At 40.2% G+C, this 22261-nt stretch overlaps 1 protein-coding gene across 7 annotated transcripts in view; it reads left to right on the top strand.

Annotated features, from left to right (window-relative positions):
• Window positions 1–22261, top strand: part of FRMPD4 (FERM and PDZ domain containing 4) — a 775708-nt gene that overhangs the window by 738683 nt on the left and 14764 nt on the right. For all 7 annotated transcript variants that reach the window (XM_043995169.1, XM_043995167.1, XM_043995168.1 and 4 more), the window contains 4 exons: window positions 2064–2200; window positions 12890–13016; window positions 16326–16415; window positions 16970–17152. In XM_043995169.1, the coding sequence (XP_043851104.1) occupies window positions 2064–2200; window positions 12890–13016; window positions 16326–16415; window positions 16970–17152 (537 nt within the window). The remainder of the gene's footprint in view (window positions 1–2063; window positions 2201–12889; window positions 13017–16325; window positions 16416–16969; window positions 17153–22261) is intronic.

Genomic DNA, 22261 nt, shown 5'->3' with positions numbered 1-22261 from the left:
TTGCTATTCAACAATGAGTTTGTGTTTTAATGGGGGAGACAAGTACATGCAAAAATGTACATAGCAGAAATAAATGTGTAGAGGAGAAAGATCAGAAACCTCATCTAACAACTCCTTCCTCGTTCCATACCTGCTATTCTGCTGCTGCTGGCTTGTCTTGCAGCCCGTGACATCACCAAGGGTACTTCTTGCCCTGATCCTGGAAATCCCACAGGCTGTAACTCCTACCCTCTGCTGCTCCTGTCTGCCTCTCTTGTACACAAGTTTCCATTGCTGTCCACTGCTTCTTCTTCCAGGGTTTGCTTTATGGAGTGGGGGGGGGGGGGAATGAGGGTTAAGTGACTTACCCAAGGTCACACAGCTAGTAAGTGTCAAGTGTCTGAGGCTGGATTTGAACTCGGGTCCTCCTGAATCAAGGGCCAGTGTTTTATCCACTGTGCCACCTAGCTGCCCTGACTGCTTCTTCTTCCTCAGAGACATGTTCTAGCTCTTATAATGAGATAGTCAGGACTAATATGTCTCTGGACTCAGTAACACATTTTCAGCTGTTTTTAAGATGTACCCATAGGGGCAGCTAGGTGGTGCAGTGGATAGAGCACCAGCCCTGGATTCAGTAGGACCCGAGTTCAAATCAAGCCTCAGGCGCTTAACACTTACTAGCTGTGTGACCCTAGGCAAGTCACTTAACCCTCATTCCCCTGCTCCCCCCCCAAAAAAAAAGAGTAGAAAGGGGCAGCTAGGTGGCACAGTGGATAAAACACTGACCCTGGATTCAGGAGGACCTGAGTTCAAATCCAGCCTCAGATACTTAACACTTACTAGCTGTGTGACCCTGGGCAAGTCACTTAACCCTAATTGCGTCACCCCCCCCCAAAAAAAAAAGGTGTACCCATGGTCAGGGTCCTAATAGGAAATCATGAAGACTTTCTAAAGACCTACCTCATCAACCATAGTCGGACCTAATTCCAACTCTAAGGGTGACTTTGGTTCATGGAGATAAATGGAGCAAAATAGAAAGCTTGTTGGATTTAGAGTGAAAGAACCTGAGTTTTAACCCCAGCCCTGCCACCAACTACCTGTGTGATATTGGACAAGTCACAACCTCTTTAGACCTCAGCTTCCTCTTCTGTAAAATGAAGGGCTTTAGGCTGGATGATTACTAAGGTCCCTTCCGACTCTAAATCTATGGTCTTGGGACTTCTTCCCTACATCGACACTCAGGTAGTCCTGGGAAACACCACCTTGGGAGGTAATATGGCCATCACATGACAACTATTTTCCATTGAGGTGTTTGTTTGTTTTTTGTAGGATAAAGAGAAATACCCATTTTCCATTTGCCATTCCAATTACCCTCATCTCCTCCTTTCCCTCTCCAGTCCTGCCAATACCTTCTAAATAATGTCAAGCCACCCATAATCCCCTGAGCCTGAAAGAAGACTTAAAATAGTTTTTTTAAGAAAACTGGAAGAGGAGTGTAGCTTCCCTTGAATAAATGAAATACATGAAATGTTCAAACAGTACTTTATACAGAGAGCAGAAATCCAAACAAACCCCACTGAGTCATTGTTTTGAGCTTCAAATCCCTAGAGTGGCATCTCTGGCTAAGGAAGCTGAGCACCATCCATGCATACACAGACTGGGCCTTAGAGGTCTCCTCCTAATAGACAGTTTTGCAGCTCTCAACAGCATATATTAAAAGTGAATGCTCCTATTTGTTCCCATATATGGTTCACAGCTTCATTAGAGGCACCTGTGTTTTGAAATTTTGCATCCAAATTCCTAATTCTTACTTTAAAGGGAAAACAAGTCAGTAAATAGCAGGTCTTGGATCAGCCTTGTGTTTTGGGTTGTCATGAATGCAACTCAATTAAATCAACATTCAGTGATTTGCCAACAAGGAGAGCAGAATTATTTCTATGTTGAACCTCCTTTTGGGGGTGGGGGGGCGGAGTGAAGGGGGAGATGGTGAAACACTTTGGAAAAATACATCACCTGTTCCCCGGGGTTACAGTCCTGAATCCAGATTGCTTAACGTGATGCTCCCTCTACTGGTTTGTTTGCAGAGCTGTAACGATGTGGTACAGGAAAGATTTGGGCCAGAGCTGAAATATGACATCGCCCTGCGTCTGGCAGCATTACAGATGTACATTGCCACCGTCACCACCAAGCAAACCCAAAAGATTTCCCTCAAATACATTGAGTAAGTATGCCCCAGCATGAAAGAGGAGGCCAAAGCTTTTTGGGGCCATGGGTTGGGGTTCATTAATGCTGGAGACCATTTTAGGGTCAGTTTCTGCATTCCCATTGAGATTTTATGGCTGAAAGATAGATAAGAGAACAGCAGGATATATATTTGGGTAGCTTATCTTTCATAGCCTACTCATTCAATCTTTAAAATGACTTCGATATCACATTATGGGGTACAAGTAACCCCAGGTTGTCAAAGGCTTTGACAGCAGAGTACAATTTCTGGTAGGTCCTACAAAGCTGAAAAGACTAAGGTTATCATCCAGTGTTTGGCTAAGTCTTTTGTCACATAAACAGTGTTACTCTATTAGAAAGGCACATCACAAAAACACACAAAAAAAACAAAAACAAACAACCAAAAAAACCCTGACCAACAAGTGGGGGGAAAAAATTAACTCCTAAATTAACTTCTTTTAAGACATTGTGGGAGCAGCTAGGTGGCGCAGTAGATAGAGCACCAGCCCTGGAGTCAGGAGTACCTGGGTTCAAATCCGGCCTCAGACACTTAATACTTACTAGCTGTGTGATCCTGGGCAAGTCACTTAACCCCAATTGCCTCACTAAAAAAAAAAAAAAAAGACATTGTGGTACAATGTAATAAACACTGGATTTGGAGCCAAAAGATGGGTTCAAATCTTCACTTCCTCACTCTACCCCCTACTTCCTACCCATGTGACCCTGGGCAGGTCATTTAGCCTCTTTGACCTCAGTGTCTCCTTCAGTAAAATGAAAGGGTCGGAACTAGATGACCAACGGTCTCTTTCAGCTCTAAATCTGTAATCCTATGGCATTGAATAAGTTGTTTAACTTGCTTCCATTTTCTCCCCTGCAAAATGAGAGGGCCGGGCTAGATGATTTCTAAGACACACATTACCGCCCCTTCCAGTTTGAGATCCTAAGGCATGAAAGGGTTGCAATCTGCAGTGGTAGAGAGAATACCCACACCAAGGAAATTAAAGTTCTTTGGGTTGCAGCACCAAGCTGAAATGGAAGGCCCCTGTTCAAGTGACTCTGCATTTTTAAAGCTAAAAAGATCTATCTGGGAGGCAGTTAGGTGGGGCAGTGGATAAAGCACCAGCCCTGGATTCAGGAGGACCTGAGTTCAAATTTGAACTCAGACACTTGATACTTACTAGCTGGGCAAGTCACTTAACCCTCATTGCCCCACCAAAAAAAAAAAAATTATCTGCTTTCAGGAGCAGATATGTTGAAGTATGGTCAGAAAGAAAGTTGTGTTTACCAACAACTTCCAAAGCAGCTGAAGGCAAATTCTGTGGGCGAGTTCCCAATTTAGGTGCATCAGTATCTATTGCTCTCCTTCCTCATGGATCATCTTTAAGCACCATCTTTTGACACAAGGACCATGTCTCTAATGTTGTCTGTCTCCAATTGGTAGTGATATATTCAGTAGACTAATCTTCATTTAATCTTGACAGAGTATAATGTACATGGCAAAGAAAAGGGGACTGTTTGAAGCACAGGACAAGGCTGGATCAAAGTCTCTGTGCATTAGAGAAAGGGCAAAATTATCACACAGCTCTAGCCCCCAAAAGCCATTAGTAAATTAAACGAAATCTGATTGCCTCAAATGTCATGCTTTCCCACGTCCTTCTAATTACTAATAGTAGTTTTCCATTTATTGATTGAAAAGCTTATTTGGGGTCTCAAACACTACATGGGCCACAGGGAAGTAGAATGACCTTTTGCTGATGGAACACACACAGTGGAGATAAAAGAGGAGACAGAGTTGTGCAAATGGACCTAGAGAAAATGCACTTGAGAATTTACCTAATACTTTCTGGATCTACACAGCACAGACCCAATTTAGAAGTACTCTCAAAATTCTAGGGCCAACTTCCAAGGTTGGTTCCAAGGGATCCAGGGGTCTACAGAACTCCTGTACATTAGAAATAACCATAGGCCAGGGGGCAGCTAGGTGGCACAGTGGATAAACAACGGCCCTGGATTCAGGAGGACCTGAGTTCAAATATGGCCTCAGACAATTGACACTAGCTGTGTGACCCTGGGCAAGTCACTTAACTCTCATTGCCCCACCCAAGAAAAACAAACAAACAAACAAAAAATTAAATAAATAAACATAGGCCAAAGGCCAGACAGCACTGAAAGTTATCAGGACATAGTGGAGAGAGTATTGGCTTTAAAGCCAGGATCTAGATTCAAATCCCACCTGTTATCATGGACAAATCACTTAATTGCTCTGAGCTTCAGTTCCCTCATCTGCAAAATGGAGATGAAATCCTATAAGACCCATTTTATGGGATCTGGGGGGGGGGGGGCTCATATGAAATAATGTATATAAAGTACTATATAAATATCAGTTATTACCTATTTACATGATTATCTGAACCCAGCAGTCATCATTTCAAAAACTCTAATTCTCTCTGGCCTACAAACATTTGCAATGGCTTCATCCATATTCACTAGTATTCCACCCACATTCTGTTTATTTGACTTCCCTTAATAAGTCAGGGGAGTATTTCATTTCTTTTTCAAAGTAAATATAAATAGTAGCCATTATTGTTTTTCAAATGCCTTCAATTTGAGGAGATGAGATTAGGTATCTCCGGTAGGTGAGGATTTCATTATAAAACAACCATGGTAGATACCACGAATTTCCTTGATATCTTTACTTTCTATTAATCCTCATGTTTCTAGATTATGAATCATAGGTCTTAAAGCTAGAAGGGACCCACAGAGATCATGGGATCCAGCATGAGATTCCACACTCTACATTCTCACACTCCATACATATACAAAAAGGTCATTCCTATTTATATAAATGCTTCAAGATTTAGTAAGTGCTGTCCTTACAACAGCCCATTGAGGACAAGGGTAAATATCTTCCCTTAACAGGTGATAAACTGGAGCCCAAGGAATTTAAGTGACTCACCCATGATCACACTCTTCAGTGGGGAAGGACAAGCTTGGGGTGCTCCTCCTCCCCCAACTCATCATACTGTTTCAAGAGCACAGTCAGCCGCAGCTGAGGACTCACTGAGATCTTACCCATAGATTCCCATGGCAACTGAATAAAAAAAGAAATGAGGAAAGAGGTAGAGTACAGTTTAAATTTCCTTCAGTCCGAGGGATGCCTTTGTTTATGCCACTTGCCAGGTTTCCCTTCAGCCTGACCTGGTTGCAATTATTCCTTGAATTCTTTGACTTGAGAGGCAATGGAAAATGAGCAGGATTTAGAGACTGACAAGTGGGCTTTATTCCCTGCCTCTGCTGCCTACTAGCTGTTTGACTTCAGGCAAGTCACTCCGCCTCTCTGTTTTTCTGTCTGCCTGTCTATCTCTTTCTCTTCTCTCTCTCTTTCTTTTCTCTCGCTCTCTCTCTCTCTCTCTCTCTCTCTCTCTCTCTCTCTCTATCGTTCTGTATGTCTCTCTGTTTCTTCCTCTCTCTGTGTCTGTCTCTTTCTCTGTGTGTCTTTCTCTGTCTCTCTTTCTGATTCTCTCTCTCTCTCTCCCGTCTCTGTCTGTTTCATCATCTAGAAAATGAGGAGATTGGATTCACTTCCAGTTCTAAATCTATGGTTTTATTGTTGAGTCATTTCAGTCATGTCCAACTCTTCATGACTCCATTTGGGGGTTTTTTTGGCAAAGATGCTGGAGCAGTTTACCATTTCCTTCTCAGCTCATTTCACAGATGAAAAAGCTGAGATAAACAGGGGTAAGTGACTTGCCTAGGGTCACACAACTAGGAAGTGTCTGAGGCCATATTTGAACTCAGGAAAATGAGTCTTCTTGACTCCAAGCCCATTACTCTATCCACTGAGCCACCTAGCTGCCCCATCTGAAGTACCAAGCCCTTATCTTCATAAAATAAAGCCATTTTAAAAAATAATAACTACTAGTTATATTTATATTTATATTTCCCTTCTAAAATGAATTAGGGGCAGCTAGGTGGCTCAGTGGATAGAGCACTGGCCCTGAAGTCAGGAGTACCTGAGTTCAAATCTGGCCTCAGACACTTACCACTTACTAGCTGTGTGACCCTGGGCAAGTCACTTAACCCCAATTGCCTCACTAAAAAAAATATAAATAAAAATAAATAAATAAATAAAATTAATTAAATACTTTTCAGCTTTATTAAATGAAGTCAAATACATAAACAGAATGTGAGTGCCTTGAGGGAAGGGATTATTTTCCTTCTTGTCTTTATACTCCCAGAGCTGTAGCACAATACCAGGCACATAAAAAGTGCATAATAAATGTTATTGAATTCAACTGAACTGAATTATTCTGTGTAGAGCACTGTGCTAGGCAGTGGGAAAGATTTGGCAGACATGGCTCCTATCCTTATAGAACTTCTCTCCTGCTAGGAGCATAAGACACAAACAGAGGTAATTATATTGCTCATTGTGATGTGATAAGTACATTAAGGCAGTCTAGGGTAGAAGTTGAAGTGTATTGTTATCAAAGTTATAATTACTTTATATAAAAGTTATCTAACAATTTAGACTTTATTCAAGGATCTGCCATTGTTGAGCAGAGGCATCCCTCTGAATATAGATCACTATACCTCTATGACTTAATAGACTGTGTCCATAGTTTCTGTGGATGAAAATAGTTATTACTTAGTGGCCAACCCTGTAGTTATGAGCCTTTTCAAACTTATTTATCCCCTCGCTGTCTCTCTGTCTCTCTTTCTTTCTCTATCTCTGTCTCTCTGTCTCTTTCAGTCTTTCTTTCCATCCATCCCAAGGCCTGTGTTGTTGCCATCCAATTGTTTCTAGTCATGATCAATTTTCTTTTCTTAGTAAAGACACTGTAGTGGTTTGACATTTCCTTCTCCATCTCATTTTACAGATGAGGAAACAGAGGCAAACAGGGTGAAGTGACTTCACCAGGGTCACATGGCTAAGAAGTATCTGGGGCCATATTTGAACTTAGAAATATGAGTCTTCCTGACTCGAGACCCAGCATCTATCTATTCATTGTGCCACCTAGCTGCCCTCACAGGACCTATACTTACATCCATTTAGCACTTTCTTTTTAAAAGACATTTTTACTTCTTATGTAATACTCAGAAGAACCTGTGAAATAAGGTACAAGTATTATTATCCTTATTTTATCCATATGAGATGATAGACTACCCTTATCTGTTTTATGGATAAAGAAACTCATGTGGAGTTGTGAAGTGATTTGGCCAAGGTCAGGAGGCATGTTAGTGACAGAGCTTGGTCTTGGATGTAGACAATTCTCTGGACTCACAGCCCAGTCATCTTTTTGCTCTCAACTGAACAGCTGCTGTAGTCTCAGAACAAATCTTTGCTCCTGTTTTTTAACGCTAGTATTTTTGTGTGTGTGTGAGGCAATTGGGGTTAAGTGACTTGCCCAGGGTCACACAGCTAGTAAGTGTTAAGTGTCTGAAACCGGATTTGAACTCAGGTCCTCCTGAATCCAGGGTCGGTGCTCTATCCACTGCGCCACCTAGCTGCCCCCTGCTCCTGTTTTTTAAAGCCAACAATCCTGGAGTTATGTCCCTCTCCCCATTGTCTTACAAATGAATATACCCATTTTGATGTAGACTAAAGGCCAGCCAAAAACCACTATCTCAGCTGAATAGGTACCTAAACAAGTCTGTAGGAATTAGGGCTAACGCAAAGGAGAACTAGGGTCCTATTTCCTTCTAAGAAACAGCAGTTATCACAATGCCACAATGGTTGTCATTGTTAAACCAAAATATGACTGTGAAAGATTAGGTGCTCTTTGGCCTATCCCAGATAGTCTCCATTTTCCCCAGCTGATACATATTTCTCCAAATCCTCTAATTACCACTCATTGAGATGCATTATGGGAAGAGACTAGAGAGGGAAGGAGAAGTTGTCTCTTTAGAAGGATGGTAGATTTAAAGGTGAAAGGGATCTCAGAGGCTGTCTAATTCAACTTCATTTTACAAATGAGGAAACTGAGGCCTTCAGAAATTATTTGACCAAGGTCACGCAGGTAGATACCCCCAAAACAGAGATAGATCCAACTATGTTTATGCCCTCACAAGCATGTTTGGCACAAAGAGATGAATACAAACATCTAATCAGTGTGTCTATTGATCAGACCCCCCCCAAAAAAAAGTTTTAAGGTACTCTGCAGAGAGCACAACTCAGACTTTTATTCCTTTTCCTCATTTAGTTAAGCAGACAGGCAGCATTTATTGAGAATTTCTACTAGGAAAGGTCCCAGGTATAAACAAGGGATTCCCAGGCCTTGCTTTCAAGGACCTTACACCCTAATTAGGGAGACAAGACATGCCTCAAAATGAGATTTAGAAGTGAAATAATAACAAGATTTGAATAACAAATCAATAAATATCATGAGATCACATATGGTATATCCCAAAGTATTGGCATAGATAATAAATACCATGAATTCAGAGGAAGATAATCCGGTAACTCTGAGAAAGAGTTTGATCAGTGAAAGAGCTATAGCAGTTTAGTCTAATAAACCATGAATCAGAATCCATGGATCCAACTCCTGGGCCCATTACAAGTTATGTCAACTTGGACAGATCCATTTGATCAGCATTTATGCGGCACTGATTATATGCAAGGCAGAAGAGGAAAGGACTTTAGCAATCATCTAATCTAACACCCATTTCACAGATAAGAGAAACGAGGCCCAGATTAGGGTCAATGACTTGCCTAAGGTCACACATGTAGCAGATTCATAGAATCTCATTTGGAAAGGAACTCAGAGGTCATCTAATCCAATCTGTATCTGAACAAGAATCATCTAAAGAATCATTCAGGTTCTGCCTGAGACTTCCAGTGATGGGGAATTTGTCACTTCCCAAAGCAGCCCATTCTAACTCTTAGAAAGCTCTAATTACATGAATATAGATGTACATATAACTCAGTTCTCAAATATTAATTAAGCACCTACTACATGTCAAGCACTGTGCTAAGAACTGAGGATACAAAAAAAAAAAAAGGTTAAACTTAGTCCCTGCTCCCTAGGAGCTCATACTTTAATGGTAGAGATAACACACAAACAAACCAGGAATGTACAGGATAAAACAGACATAATCAACAAAGGAAAGGTATTAGCATTAAAGGGAATTGAATGGAGCCAGAATGGATTAAGCATCTACTTTGTGAGCCAGGCACTGTGTTAAGCACTTTATATTTCATTTGATCTTCACAACCCCAGAAGATAGGTATATTATCCTCACTTTATAATTGAGGAAACTGAGACAGTGAAAGATTAAGTGATTTGCCCAGGGTCACACAGCTAAGAAGTGTGGTAAGGTGGATTTGAACTCAGGTCTTCCTGAGTACAGGACCATTGCTCTATGCACTGCACCATCTAGATGCCTTTATTTTAATAACTGATATTTATATCGTGCTTTAAGTTTTACAAAGATCTTTACAAATAATGTTGTTTGGGGCAGCTAGGTGGTGCAGTGGATAAAGCACAGGCCCTGGATTCAGGAGTACCTGAGTTCAAATCCGGCCTCAGACACTTGACACTTACTAGCTGTGTGACCCTGGGCAAGTCACTTAACCCTCATTGCCCCGCAAAAACAAAACAAAACAAAAAGAACCCAAATAATGTTGTTTTTGTTCAGTCCCTCAGTCATGTCTAATTCTTCATAACCTGTGGACCACAGCATGCCAATACTGTCCATGGGGTTTTCTTGACAAAGATACTAGAGTGGTTTACCATTTCCTTCTCCAATGGATTAAGGCAAAGAGAGATTAAGTGACTTGCCCAGGGTCCACACAGGTAGTGAGTATCTGATTCCAGATTTGAACTCAGGTCTTCCTGACTCAGGCTTAGAGCTCTTATCCACTGAGTCATCTAGCTGCCTCAATTACAAATATTAGCTCACTTTATCCTCACAGCAACTCTGAGAGGTAAATGATATTATTGTTGTCCCATTTTATAGATGAGGAAAGTGAAACAAAGAGGTTAAATAACTTGTCTATCATCGTACAAGTAGTAAGTAAGGTCCGATTTGACCTCAAGTCATCTTTAGTTTAAGATTTGTACTCTATCCACTGTACCATGTAACTCCTTAGGGACTGGCAAAGGCTTAAAGAAGGTAGGTAGGGCTTTAGCTGAGACTTAAAGGAAGCTGGGAATGCAGGAGGCAGAGGGAGGAGGGAGAGAATCCCAGGCCTTGGGGAAAAACAAGTGCATTTAATTTTTTCTAAAGTTTTACTATTGGTTTTTGGTTTTATCGCACAGTTATTTCCCCTTAATTTCCCCACTTCTTGACTCTTCCTTGTAACAAAGAAAAACATTTAAGCAGAGCCCAACCCACTCAACTCTATCTGACAACAAGTACCACATTCTACCGTAATCCCCACCTCTCTACTAGAGGAGGAAGGTTTGTTTCCTTATCATTTTTCCAGGACTGGAATTCTTCATTGCAGTTCATTAAAGGGTTGATTGCTTTTTGTTGTTAGTATTCTTAACATGATCATAATCAATATGCATATTGTTCTCTCTACTCTGCATCACTTCATACAAGTTTTTCCGTGTTTCTCGGGATTACTCAAAGTCTTTATTTCTTATGTCACTATAATATTCTGGGTAGCTAGGTCACACAGTGGATAGAGCAGTGGCCCTGGAGTCAGGAGGACCTGAGTTCAAATCTCACCTCAGACACTTACTATCTGTGTAACCCTGGGCAAGTCACCTAACCCCAATTGCCTTAAATATCTAGGGCCATCTCCAGGCATTCTGATATATTTCATGCCACTGGATCCAGATAAGTCTGGAGGAGAGAGTGAGGTTGGTAACTTTACACAGCCTTCCCTCACTTAAATCCAATTCACTACAAGTCGTGATATCACCGCCTGATGTCCTGGTCCTCTTCTAAAGCAAAGAGCAAATAACAACGTAATGTTTCATTCAAGGCAAGAGAGGTAGAGCAAGTTAGTTCTGGATTTATCTAGCCAAAATAAACCAAAAAAACCCCATGGATACACAATTAATATTAATAAATGCTTATAATAGAAATAGTCACTATGTTTACCTTAATCCCCTGGAGAAGAAAATGGCAAACCATTTCAGTATCCTTGCCAAGAAAACCTTGAAGAGTTGGACATAAATGAACAACTGAACAATAGCAACAAAATAATAGAAATTATGATATTAATTAGTTAATAATATAACTCACATTTATATAGTGTTCAAAAAAGCTTTCTGTAAGGCATCTCTATAAGGCACCATTATCCTAATTTCCCAAATAAGGAAACAAAGGCCCAAAAAGATTAGATGACTTGCCCAATGCTACTAAATGTTGAGGAGGGCCACTAGGTGGCTCAGTGGATAAAGTGCCAAGACTGGAGTCAGGAAGACCTGAATTCAAATGTGACCTCACACACTTCCTAGCTGTATAACCCTGGACAAGTCACCTAACCCTGTTTGCCTCAGTAGCCTCATCTGTAAAATGAGCTGGAGAAAAAAATGGCAAAGCACTCCAGGATCTTTGCCAAGAAAACCCCAAAGAAGTCACTGAGAGTCAGACACAACTGAACAACAACTAAGTGTTGAAGCTAGGATTAGAACCCAGGTCTTCTGACTCCTTCTGTTCCAATACTTTTTCCTTTATACTTCACTTCCTTAGAAAAACAAAGATGCTATAATGGCAAAAACAAAACAAAAACAACAGGAAGAGAGATATAGAGAATGGTAAAAACAAGAGAGAAACACAGAGAAACAGAAACAGCAACACAGAGAGACACTATAAAATGATAAAATGCATTTCTTCAAATATAATTGGTCCCAACCTCTGGGTTGACTTTAAATCTCAGAGCAAGAAAGAATATGCCTTTTGGGAGAGGGAGGGGCAGGACAATGAGGGTTAAGTGACTTGCCAAAGGTCACACAGCTAGTAAGTGTCAAGTATCTGAAGCTAGATTTGAACTCAGGTCCTCCTGACCCCAAGGCCAGTGCTTTGTCTACTGCGTCACCCAGTTGCCCCCAAATATGCTTCTTTCTAAAAATGAGAGCCTCTTATGAAAAGACTTAATGAACTCATGCAAAGTGAAGAAAGAGTAACCAGAGAAACAAGGTACACAGCAACATAAATAAAAACACTAAAGGACAACAAGGAAACAATTGAAACTGAAAGCTGTGAAATTATAATGACCAAACTTGTCAATTAAGAAGAAAGATAAGAAAAAGAACCTCCTAAAAAAGTAAAATAAAATAAAAATTTTTAAATGACAAAAAAGAACCACCCTCCCTTTTTTTGCAGAGGTGGGAAACTATAGTTGAGGAATATTATAGGTATCGATTGTTAAGAATTCCTTAGTTATTAAAACAACAACAAAAACAGTTGGGGGGAGGTTCTGAGTTTTATTCTCTTTTGAAAAGTGTGACTCCCCAAGAGGGGAAAAGGAAAAGGATACTTTGGGAAATGCTGGTGATATAAAAACAAATTGTATCAATAAAAAATTTCATTTTAAAAAATGTAAAGCCTTGGCTAATGATTATATGTTGTATCTCCTCAGCACAGAAGACATGTTGTCTCCCTCACCTCTGAATTTATCCACTCTCTGCATCCTCAGGAGTTCATTTGTTCAAACAAACATCACAACACCACTTAGCCCTCAATAACCAAATAGCCCAGGAATGTGAAATTAAAGATATGCCTTTTATTGCAGAAAAGAATGGGGATTAGAGACTTTTCTTCCATCTGCTGTGCTGCAAAGCATGAAAGAAAAGAACATAAAGAAAGCACTTTCCCACCTTGTCAAAGCAAATCAAAACCTAGTACCGCCGGGGAAAAAGGTATTACATTTGCATCTTAATAGAAAATATATTTTATAAAGGGAAGACTGCATGCATTAAAAATGCTTAAAATTAGTCCTTTGGTAAAATACTTAGCACCACACTTTCAGAAGCAGTAATACTGTTTAACTTCTGTGTTAACTTTAATGTTTTTCCAAGAACAATGAAAAATAAATATATTTATTAAACCACAGAACTTTCTTGAAATTGACAAACAATTGTTTGCTATTCACAACAATATAGCCCATGTTATTTAGTGTGTATGTTTTCCCCCTGTTAAGAGCCTATGGTTAATGAAAAACTTAGAGTATTATCTTATGTTCCCCATGACCTCTGAACCTAACACTAAGTGGTTCCTTAATGATAAAAGAAGGTCTTTTGTTGGTTGGGTTGTTTTTTTTCTCTCCAACACCTGAGAATAATGAATAGGTATAGAGCTTCCTTTCTATAAAATATGCTTTATTCACCTTAGTAATCGTGTTTGGCAGGCTTTTAAAAAATTTGATTACTCATTATTAGTATTAAATACAATAATTCCTCATTATTAGTACTACATATACTTTTAAAGAAGAGAAATATGACTTGAGCATGTGCACTGTTAGTAGATACAGAGAGCTCTGGTTTATGGATGATAAAAAGGCAGGTAACATAAATCCATCTGGTTATAGTGTTTCTGGAGATAGAAATAGTATGATCCTTCAAAACATTGGGCCTACAAAATTGGATGCAGTCTAACAGCCCGAGAAAACACTTACTGGTTGACACTGACCATAAAAACCTTTGCGAATACAACATAAATCTGTATTTATTTATGTTGGTAATTTTCTGGTGTTAATGTCAGATATTATATCATTGTTTTAGCACCTAAAGCACCCTGGTTTCTAGTCCCCATTCCTCCAGAGCTGCCTTTAAGAAACCTGAAAAAACCATTTGGGCTACAGTCATCAACCTTTCATGTACTTCCTTAGGTCAAAAAAAATGATGTCTCATCCTTCATGATGAAGTCCTAGAGTTAAAACTGGGAAACCATTCATTTCATTTGTGTTTGAATTCTTATTCACCTACTCATGGCCTGATTTCTTTTTAAAGTCTTTGGCCCATTTCTTTCCAGCCTGGGCCTTAACTAATTTACATAATTATCTGGCTCTCTAATACATTCCCAGAGAGGTTCCATGGCTAAGAAATGTTAGAGCCAGAAGCAAATCCAGGCCTTCTCTAATTCAACATTCTGTAACTCACCCCCCCCTCCTTTTCCTCCTCCCTTCTTTCTTTCCTTCCTTCCCTCCTTCCCTTCAGCTTTCCTTCCTTTCTTCTTTTCTTCCTTTCCTTTCTTCTTTTTTCTCCTTTCCTTCTTCTCTTCTTTGCTTCTTCTTTATTACCCTTCTTTCTTGCTTTCCTTCCTTTCTTCTGTCCCTCTTCACTTCCATCCTATCTGTCTCCCTTTAATTCTTTTCTAAAGTGTTATTGATATTATTTTTCTTATACCACCATCACTTTTCTGACACCTCCCCCATCCATCCAGCAGAGAATCTTCCCTTTAAAAAAAAAAAAGTTAATCAACATATTGACCATATCTGACAATGTACACCTAACTCTTACAACCATAATCCATTGTCTTTATACAAAAGGGCAAGAAACATGCTTCCAAATGATCCTGCTACCCTACCACAACACCTCTCACTAAAAACACATACACCCTGTATTATCTCTACAATCCTCAGTGTCTCCAGCTAGGAAGAACAACACTGGTGAAGGGTTTGCCACTAGCTCAAATTCGAAAATGCTTCATTTTTCTAGAATGAAGTGTGGCACGTACCTAACACTAAACAATTAAGACTAAAGGTACAATAATGTTTATAGCTTAACCAGTATTTCTGTAACAAATAAAGTGCTTTGTTGACATTATCTCATAAGATCCTCACAACAAGATAAGTTCTTAAATACTGTATTTTCTGAGCTTTCAAGATAAGTTCTACACATAGTATTGTCTTCATTTTCCAGATGAGGAAAGTGAGGTACAATGAGGTTTTGATTTTTGCCTTGATCACACTGCTTACAAATGTCAGAGGCAAGCTTCAAACCCAGGCTACAAGTTAAGCATTCATATGTGGCAGTACATGAGGCTGCTAGCAACATAACCATTGAAAGATATAGTCATTTCCAGATAAGGAGAATGTGTGTATATAGATAAAGAGGTGGGGGGGGAGGGAGAGGGGGAGAGGGAGAGAAAGAGGGAGAGAGAGGGAGAGGGAAAGGGAGGTAGATGATAGATAGATAGATAGATAGATAGATAGATAGATAGATAGATAGATAGATAGATAGATAGATAGAGATAGTGTGTGTTGTATATACAATTATATATATTATATAAATACATTTGTTTTTTATATAAAATATGTGATATATGGTATATAATTTTTACATATGAGATATAGTTTTTCAATAGTATTAAACATTTCTGATAGATTTTAAATTTTTTTAGATTTTAGATTATTTACTGCTATCAAACAAGGACTCCTAGTTCAAAAGCACTTTATGGTATGGATCCCTACATTTTTGGATTCATATAAAAGGATTTTTATCTAGTTTGAATTTCATTTTTAAATGATTCATATGATTCAGATTCAAATTCTTGGAGGTAAATGAATAAAATATGAACTTCCATAGTAAGTTCAAACATTTCCACAGTTCAGTCTGAGTTTAGAAAGTTAATTTTCTCTGAGAACTTATAAAGACCTGAAGAAACTTGGCAAAGGGAAAGTGAGGAGCTTTCTACAAATTGCAGGTGCTAGAATTAAAAAAAGAAAAGAAAAGAAAAGAAAAGCCCTAAGCCCCTCCAAATACTAAATAGGAGTGAACCTTACACAGTTCCTGTTTTGCCAGCTTCCTCCCATTGGTGAAGCAGAGTTTGGAGAAGAGCCTGCCTTTGTCACTGATTACAGTGAGAAAGTTCCAATCTGCTCTTGAAATCCTTTAGTGAGCAGATGTTTAATTTGAACATCTTCACTTCCTGTTCTCTCTTTTTGGAAGAGCTCCAGGGCTGTTGAATGCCCTGATGCAGCCCATCCACAAGCCTGAATCCTTCCTACGTTTCTCCAAAGAAGTGAGATTTTCATTTCAAGATTGCAAGCCTCATTCCTTCATCAGGAAATCGAATGTGCTGCAATTTCCTTTGGCTCTTGCTATATGGGGAGCCTCAGCCCCTTCACCCATGCAATCACAGCTCCATTTCCCCCTTGGGTTTGTTCTTGATTCTCTCCTGCCTCCCAAGCCTATGGCGATAACATCTTAGCTTTCCTTTCTCCTCAGCTGTCGGCTTTGCAAGCCAAGGTCCATTATCTCAAGTTCCTCAGTGATCTTCGATTATACGGGGGACGCGTGTTCAAGGCAACATTAGTGGTAATTTCTTTTTTTTTTCCCTTGACTTTATGAAAAGAGTGTGTATGCCATCACTCCTGAAGTCTTCCTGCACGAGGCTCAGTCTGATGACAGAAGCAGATCAGTGCAGGTTCTTTCCTAGGGTTCATTTCTAACCTACTTTGCTGCAGTCTGAAAATATCTGAAGAAATGTTGAACTAGATAATATCAGCTGCAAAGTGCCCTAGAAAAATTTACAGACCCAGAAAAAGAAAAAAGAAAAAAGATTCTAACAATGGTCTCCATTTAAATAACTGAGGCAGCAACAGCTTCCACATTTAAAAAAAAAATCTTTATTAGCTGAATACTCTAATGATTCATATATTAATATGTATATTGAGATGTGATGTGATAACATTCATTTTCTGAATAATTCATAATGTGTCCTGGCCTCAGTATAGTCATGTCCTTGGTTTCTCATCTAACTGAAGGAATAAGCAAAGCAGCACAGAAATATTTTATAAGTAAAATGTAATCTTATTTTTAAAAAAGTATGCTTCTTCCAAAGGCTGATTGTTTTTGTGTTCCTATTGTAGCAGGCAGAAAAGCGCTCAGAAGTGACTTTGCTAGTTGGACCCAGGTATGGAATAAGTCATGTGATAAACACCAAAACCAACTTGGTGGCTCTTTTGGCTGATTTCAGCCACGTCAACAGGATTGAGATGTTTACAGAAGATGAAGGCTCTATTCGGGTGGAACTCCATGTGCTGGATGTGAAAGTAAGTCTCGCAGTTCTTGCCACCAGATGGTACAACCTTGCAATCCAAAAGGTGATTGAATAGATGTATAGTTCCATGAATCAAGTAGCTCACTAATCTTGGAATTAGGAAGAGATAAATTTAAATCCTGCTTCAGATGCTTATTAACTGTGACCCTAGGCAAGCCACAACCTCTCTAGGCTTTGGTCTCTTCACCTGTCAGATGAGGAGGTTAGATTCAATGCCTACTAAGGTTACTTCCAGCTTGAGATGTAATCATCAATCAGTCAACTAATCAATGATCCTTTTGGTATATGTCATAGAGATATGAGAGAGAGAGAGAGAGAGAAATGATAGGTAGATGATAGGTAGATAGATAGATAGATAGATAGATAGATAGATAGATAGATAGATAGATAGATAGATAGATAGATAGATAGATAGATGGATGGATGGATGATAGGTAGATAGATATAGATGATAGGTAGATAGATCAATAGATAGATGATAGATGATAGGTAGATAGATTGATGATGATAGATTGATAGATAGATGATTGATAGACAGACAGACACATTTATATCTGTGTGTATATAGGTGTATGTACACACATACATACAGTTGTTGTTGTTGTTGTTTTTCAGTCACGTCCAACTCCCCATGACCCCATTTGAGGTTTTCTTGGTAAAGATACTGGAATTCTTTGCTATTTTATTCCCTAACTCATTTTCAGATGAAGAACTGAGGCAAATAGGGTTAAGTGACTTGCCCAGGGTCACATAGCTAGTAAGTGTCTGAGGTCAAATTTGAACTCACAAAGATAAGTCTTCCTGACTCCAGGCCCAGCTTTCTATGTGACCTCCTGGAGGGCAGGGTTTACTTCATTTTTGTCTTTGTGCCTAGACCAGTGCCTGATCTATAATATATGTTTAATAAATGTATGTTGATTGCTTGACTGATTGATGACTACATCAATGATGCTTTCAAAGTTCAAAGCAGAGTGTCTCAGAGGGGCAATATAGAACAGAGCAGAAGAAAGAGCACAGAATCAAAAAGAGGCTCCTGTCCTCAGTCATGATGGTCAAATCCCTTCACTTTTCAGGGGGCCTCGGTTTCGTCTTTTGTACAATGAAAGGGTCAGACTAATTCTGACAGTCTATGATTCATGAAGTCTCTCTTCCTAAGCAAAGTGGGTGCTTGGTTTGTTGAACTTAATTGAACCAAATTGGATTGAATGTTGAAATCAGGCCTCTTGGGCTAGGGTAAAGCCCCTGGAAGGGGAGGGGGCGGGGTGAAATGTCTTCTACTTAGTCCTCTTTCTTGGAACTCAATCCCCTCTTGTTAAACTTCATCCAGGTGAGCTAAGGGATGAGTCTTGGGTTCTTGAGAATTGCTGTACAGTTTGAAAACATAAGTTAGCATACTTGATCCTCACAACAACTGTGTGAAGAAAATCACCCCAGCTTTATTATCAGCATATTACATAAGAAATTGAGGGTTATGTGACTGGCTCAAAATCATATAATTAGTAGGTGCTGGCTCTGAATTCAAGTTTTCAGATTCTCGGTTCAGGGCTTTCTCCACTAAAGCAAAGCTTCTTAAAACTGTGAGTTGCTACCCCATATGGGGTAGGGAGTGGGAAAAGTTTAAGAAGCCCTGCACTATATGTCATTGATGTGGGGAAGGAAGGAGGAAAGAGGGGATGGTTGTGCAATAATCTGATATGATGTGGAAGAATAATAAATTTTAAAAGGGCTTCCTTTTCCCCAAATCATATTTTGATTAGACCACCAAAGGTAAGCCAATCCCTCATTGCCCCCCCCACACACACACACCCACACACATAAATATACTTTTGGGGGAGGGTGTCTTGAGAAGTACAGAGAAAAAGTCTGATCTAGGCCTGGGATTTCCAGGTATATAAAACTGCCAGGGTCCAATATATATCAATGAACAATAGAGTTATTTAGGACACTGACAGAATTATTGACTTGTCTGTGGCCACACAGATGGTAAATGTCTTGAACCCAGGCCTTCCTGATTCCAAGGCCAGCTCTCTCCCCATCCACTTTTACATGCTGACTCCCTACTTAGATTTGGTACCCTAACCTGTGCTAGTGTTTATGCTGAGAAAAGCTAGTAGGCCCAAGTGATAGAGGCTCAACCAAGAAAGAAGCCCCCTGAAGTGACCCTACAGGATGAGAATCGAGGAGGAGAGAGAATATATAAGTAGTTTTAGAAAACCCCTAAAATAGAGAATAAGAAGATTCTTCAGAGCAGAAAGAGGCAGAGGTGGAGCTAACAGTAGGAAAGGCTTAGAATAAAATTGATCAGGGGATTTTGTTTTAAGAAAAAGGAAGAAGCCTACCAAATGCTCCAGTGCCTATATGACATCTTCAGTTTGGAAGCTTCTTCCAACAGTGAAAATCCCAACCTATCCATACGTGCTCCTATCTTCCCTATTCTCAAGAAAACTCTTTGTACTAAATTCAGTGAAATCGCCAAGTCAAGACCTCTACACAGAGAGCAAGTTAGATGTGAAATCATGGAAGTAGAACTAAAACCCAGACAGAAAAGTCATTATTTCTCAGGGACCACAGAAACTAAGAAAGATTGTTCAGGGAAACTGATCTTTGACCACCTGTCAGTCCAGAAAGCCCAGAATCTAATTTCAAGGTGCTGATGAATCTTTTAGGAGATGTAAACACCTTTCTCTGAGTGAAACACAAGGAACAATCCCACTGGCTAATGGAAGATGGGCACCCTCTCCCTCAGTGACCTTAAAAGGCAGGTAATTGGGGGCAGCTAGGTGGCACAGTAGATAAAGCACCGACCCTGGATTCAGGAGGACCTGAGTTCAAATCCAGCCTCAGACACTTGACACTTACTAGTTGTGTGACCCAGGGCAAGTCACTTAACCCTCATGCCCCCCCCCCAAAAAAAAAGGCAGATAGTTTGTGAGAGTGAAGACATGCAGGTTCAAGATGACCCTGCAGATGGTCAGAGGAAAGTTTCTTTCTCCCCCCCTTCCACATTGGCCATGGTGTCTTGCAGTAGCTTGCCAAGGGAGCTACATCTTATAAAGCTCTTGGAGGGTTCTTTGATTTAAGAGTATTCAAGTTACAATGGAAATGAAACAGCTTTGAGGAATGGGACTCCTGGCAGCAGAGAAGAGAACCAACTATAGACTTGAGAGAAAACTACCCCTGCCAATCAAGGGTCAAGCTGTAGAGAGAAGCAAACCCTGAGACTCCACCTAAACAACCCTCCTAGTAAAAGTGCTGCTCTTGGGTAGGGATACATGAGGACCTTAAGAAGACAATAGAGGCGGCAGCTAGGTGGTACAGTGGATAGAGCATAGCCGTGGAATCAGGAGGACCTGAGTTCAAATGCGGCCTCAGACACTTAACACTTACTAGCTGTGTGACTCTGGGCAAGTCACTTAACCCCAATTGCCTCACTAAAAAAAAAAAAGAAGAAGACAATAGAGACTACCTCATCCTGAAGCATCCTGAAATACCAGGAGTTGTGAGTTGTCTTTGCACATGTATATCCTATATCTGTTCTGACGCTCTTCCCCTCCCTGACTGATTCTTTTTGAAGTTAAGCTATACCAACTTTTGTTTCATTTCTTACCTAGCCTTAATCCCTGAAAGAAATCTGCCTCAGAAAGATATTAGCTTGAAAAGGCCAAGATCTCCCACTGCATCCTGGGCCATCACAATGTAGTCCTGACCACTGGACTCTGGTGACCCTGGAGGAGAGAGTGAGGCTGGTGACTTTGCACAGCCCTGCCTCACTTCAATTCAATTCACTTGCAAGTCAAGACATCATCCTCCGGGGCAGCTAGGTGGCACAGGGGATAGAGCACTAGCCCTGGATTCAGGAGGACCTGAGTTCAAATCCAGCCTCAGACCCTTGACACTTACTAGCTGTGTGACCCTGGGAAAGTCACTTAACCCCAATTGCCTCACCAAAAAAAAAAAATTATATATAATTTGGGGACAACTAGGTGGCACAGTGGATAAAGCACTGGCCTTGGATTCAGGAAGACCTGAGTTCAAATCTAGCCTCGGACACTTGACACTTGCTAGCTGTGTGACCCTGGGCAAGTCACTTGACCTTCATTGCCCTACCAAAAAAAAAGAAAAGACATCACCCTCCTGATGTCATTGGTCCTCTTCAAGAACCAATGACAAGCAACAACACCAACATCCTACACCTGCATCTCATAACCATTGTACTCTAATTTAAGCCACTCAAATTTAGTTTGAGTTTATGGAGTGAGTTGGGGATATTTTGTAGCTCCTGTTCTTAGTAAATGTCTTTGCTAGGAGTTAATTGCATCTACTCTCTATTAATGGGAAGCATAACATCCACTGCTCACAAACTGTAATGTTAGGGATATAGTCTCACAAAGTTACCCCTAGAACTACATGTAGGAGCTGCTCCCTGGCGACCAAGCCCAAAAGTGTGAGAGCAAGTTGGAGGAGTCTAAGAAAGAGGGTGCTATACTACTGTTAGCATTAGGTCGAGGCTAGAAGTATGGATTAGGAAGTGGAATGGGATACTGTTGATACACTGACTGTATTAGTCTATTTCTAACAGATGAATTAAGTAAATTGATCATCTTTTCCATTAGCTGCTTGTATATAAGCATACCCAAAGAGCTCCACATGAGGTGGTAAGGTCGTTTTCACATCTGAAGTAACTAGACACATATAGAGGTGGGGCACTACACAGAAAATGGGAAGGGAAGTAAACAGGGGGCAATGCTGCAGCCACAGGAGACAGGAAGGAAATAGAATTATCACAAAAAGGGCTGCACTCCTCAGACATCTGGCCACAGGAAGCAGGCTTCCATTCGGAGCTGCTCTGGGGGATGAACCAAGGCAGATGCAGTTGTTGCATGTTAATACACACACTGTGAGAGGTAGTAAGGTATAGTGGGTAAAGAGGTGGGCCCCAGAATCAGGAAAGCCTGGTTTATATAAAATAGGTCTCTGACACAATGTAGTATCACCTTGATCAAATCACTTAAGTTCCCCTCAGCTTCATGTAATGCTCTAAGACTAATTTACTAAGTTACAGTTAGAAGAGGAAGTTCCTAAAGGGCATAGATCATAGATC

This window comes from Dromiciops gliroides, chromosome 3, assembly GCF_019393635.1.
Source record: "Dromiciops gliroides isolate mDroGli1 chromosome 3, mDroGli1.pri, whole genome shotgun sequence".
NCBI lineage: Eukaryota > Metazoa > Chordata > Mammalia > Microbiotheria > Microbiotheriidae > Dromiciops > Dromiciops gliroides.
Note: the sequence above shows the minus strand (reverse complement) of the source record. Positions and strands in the feature narration are given on the sequence as shown.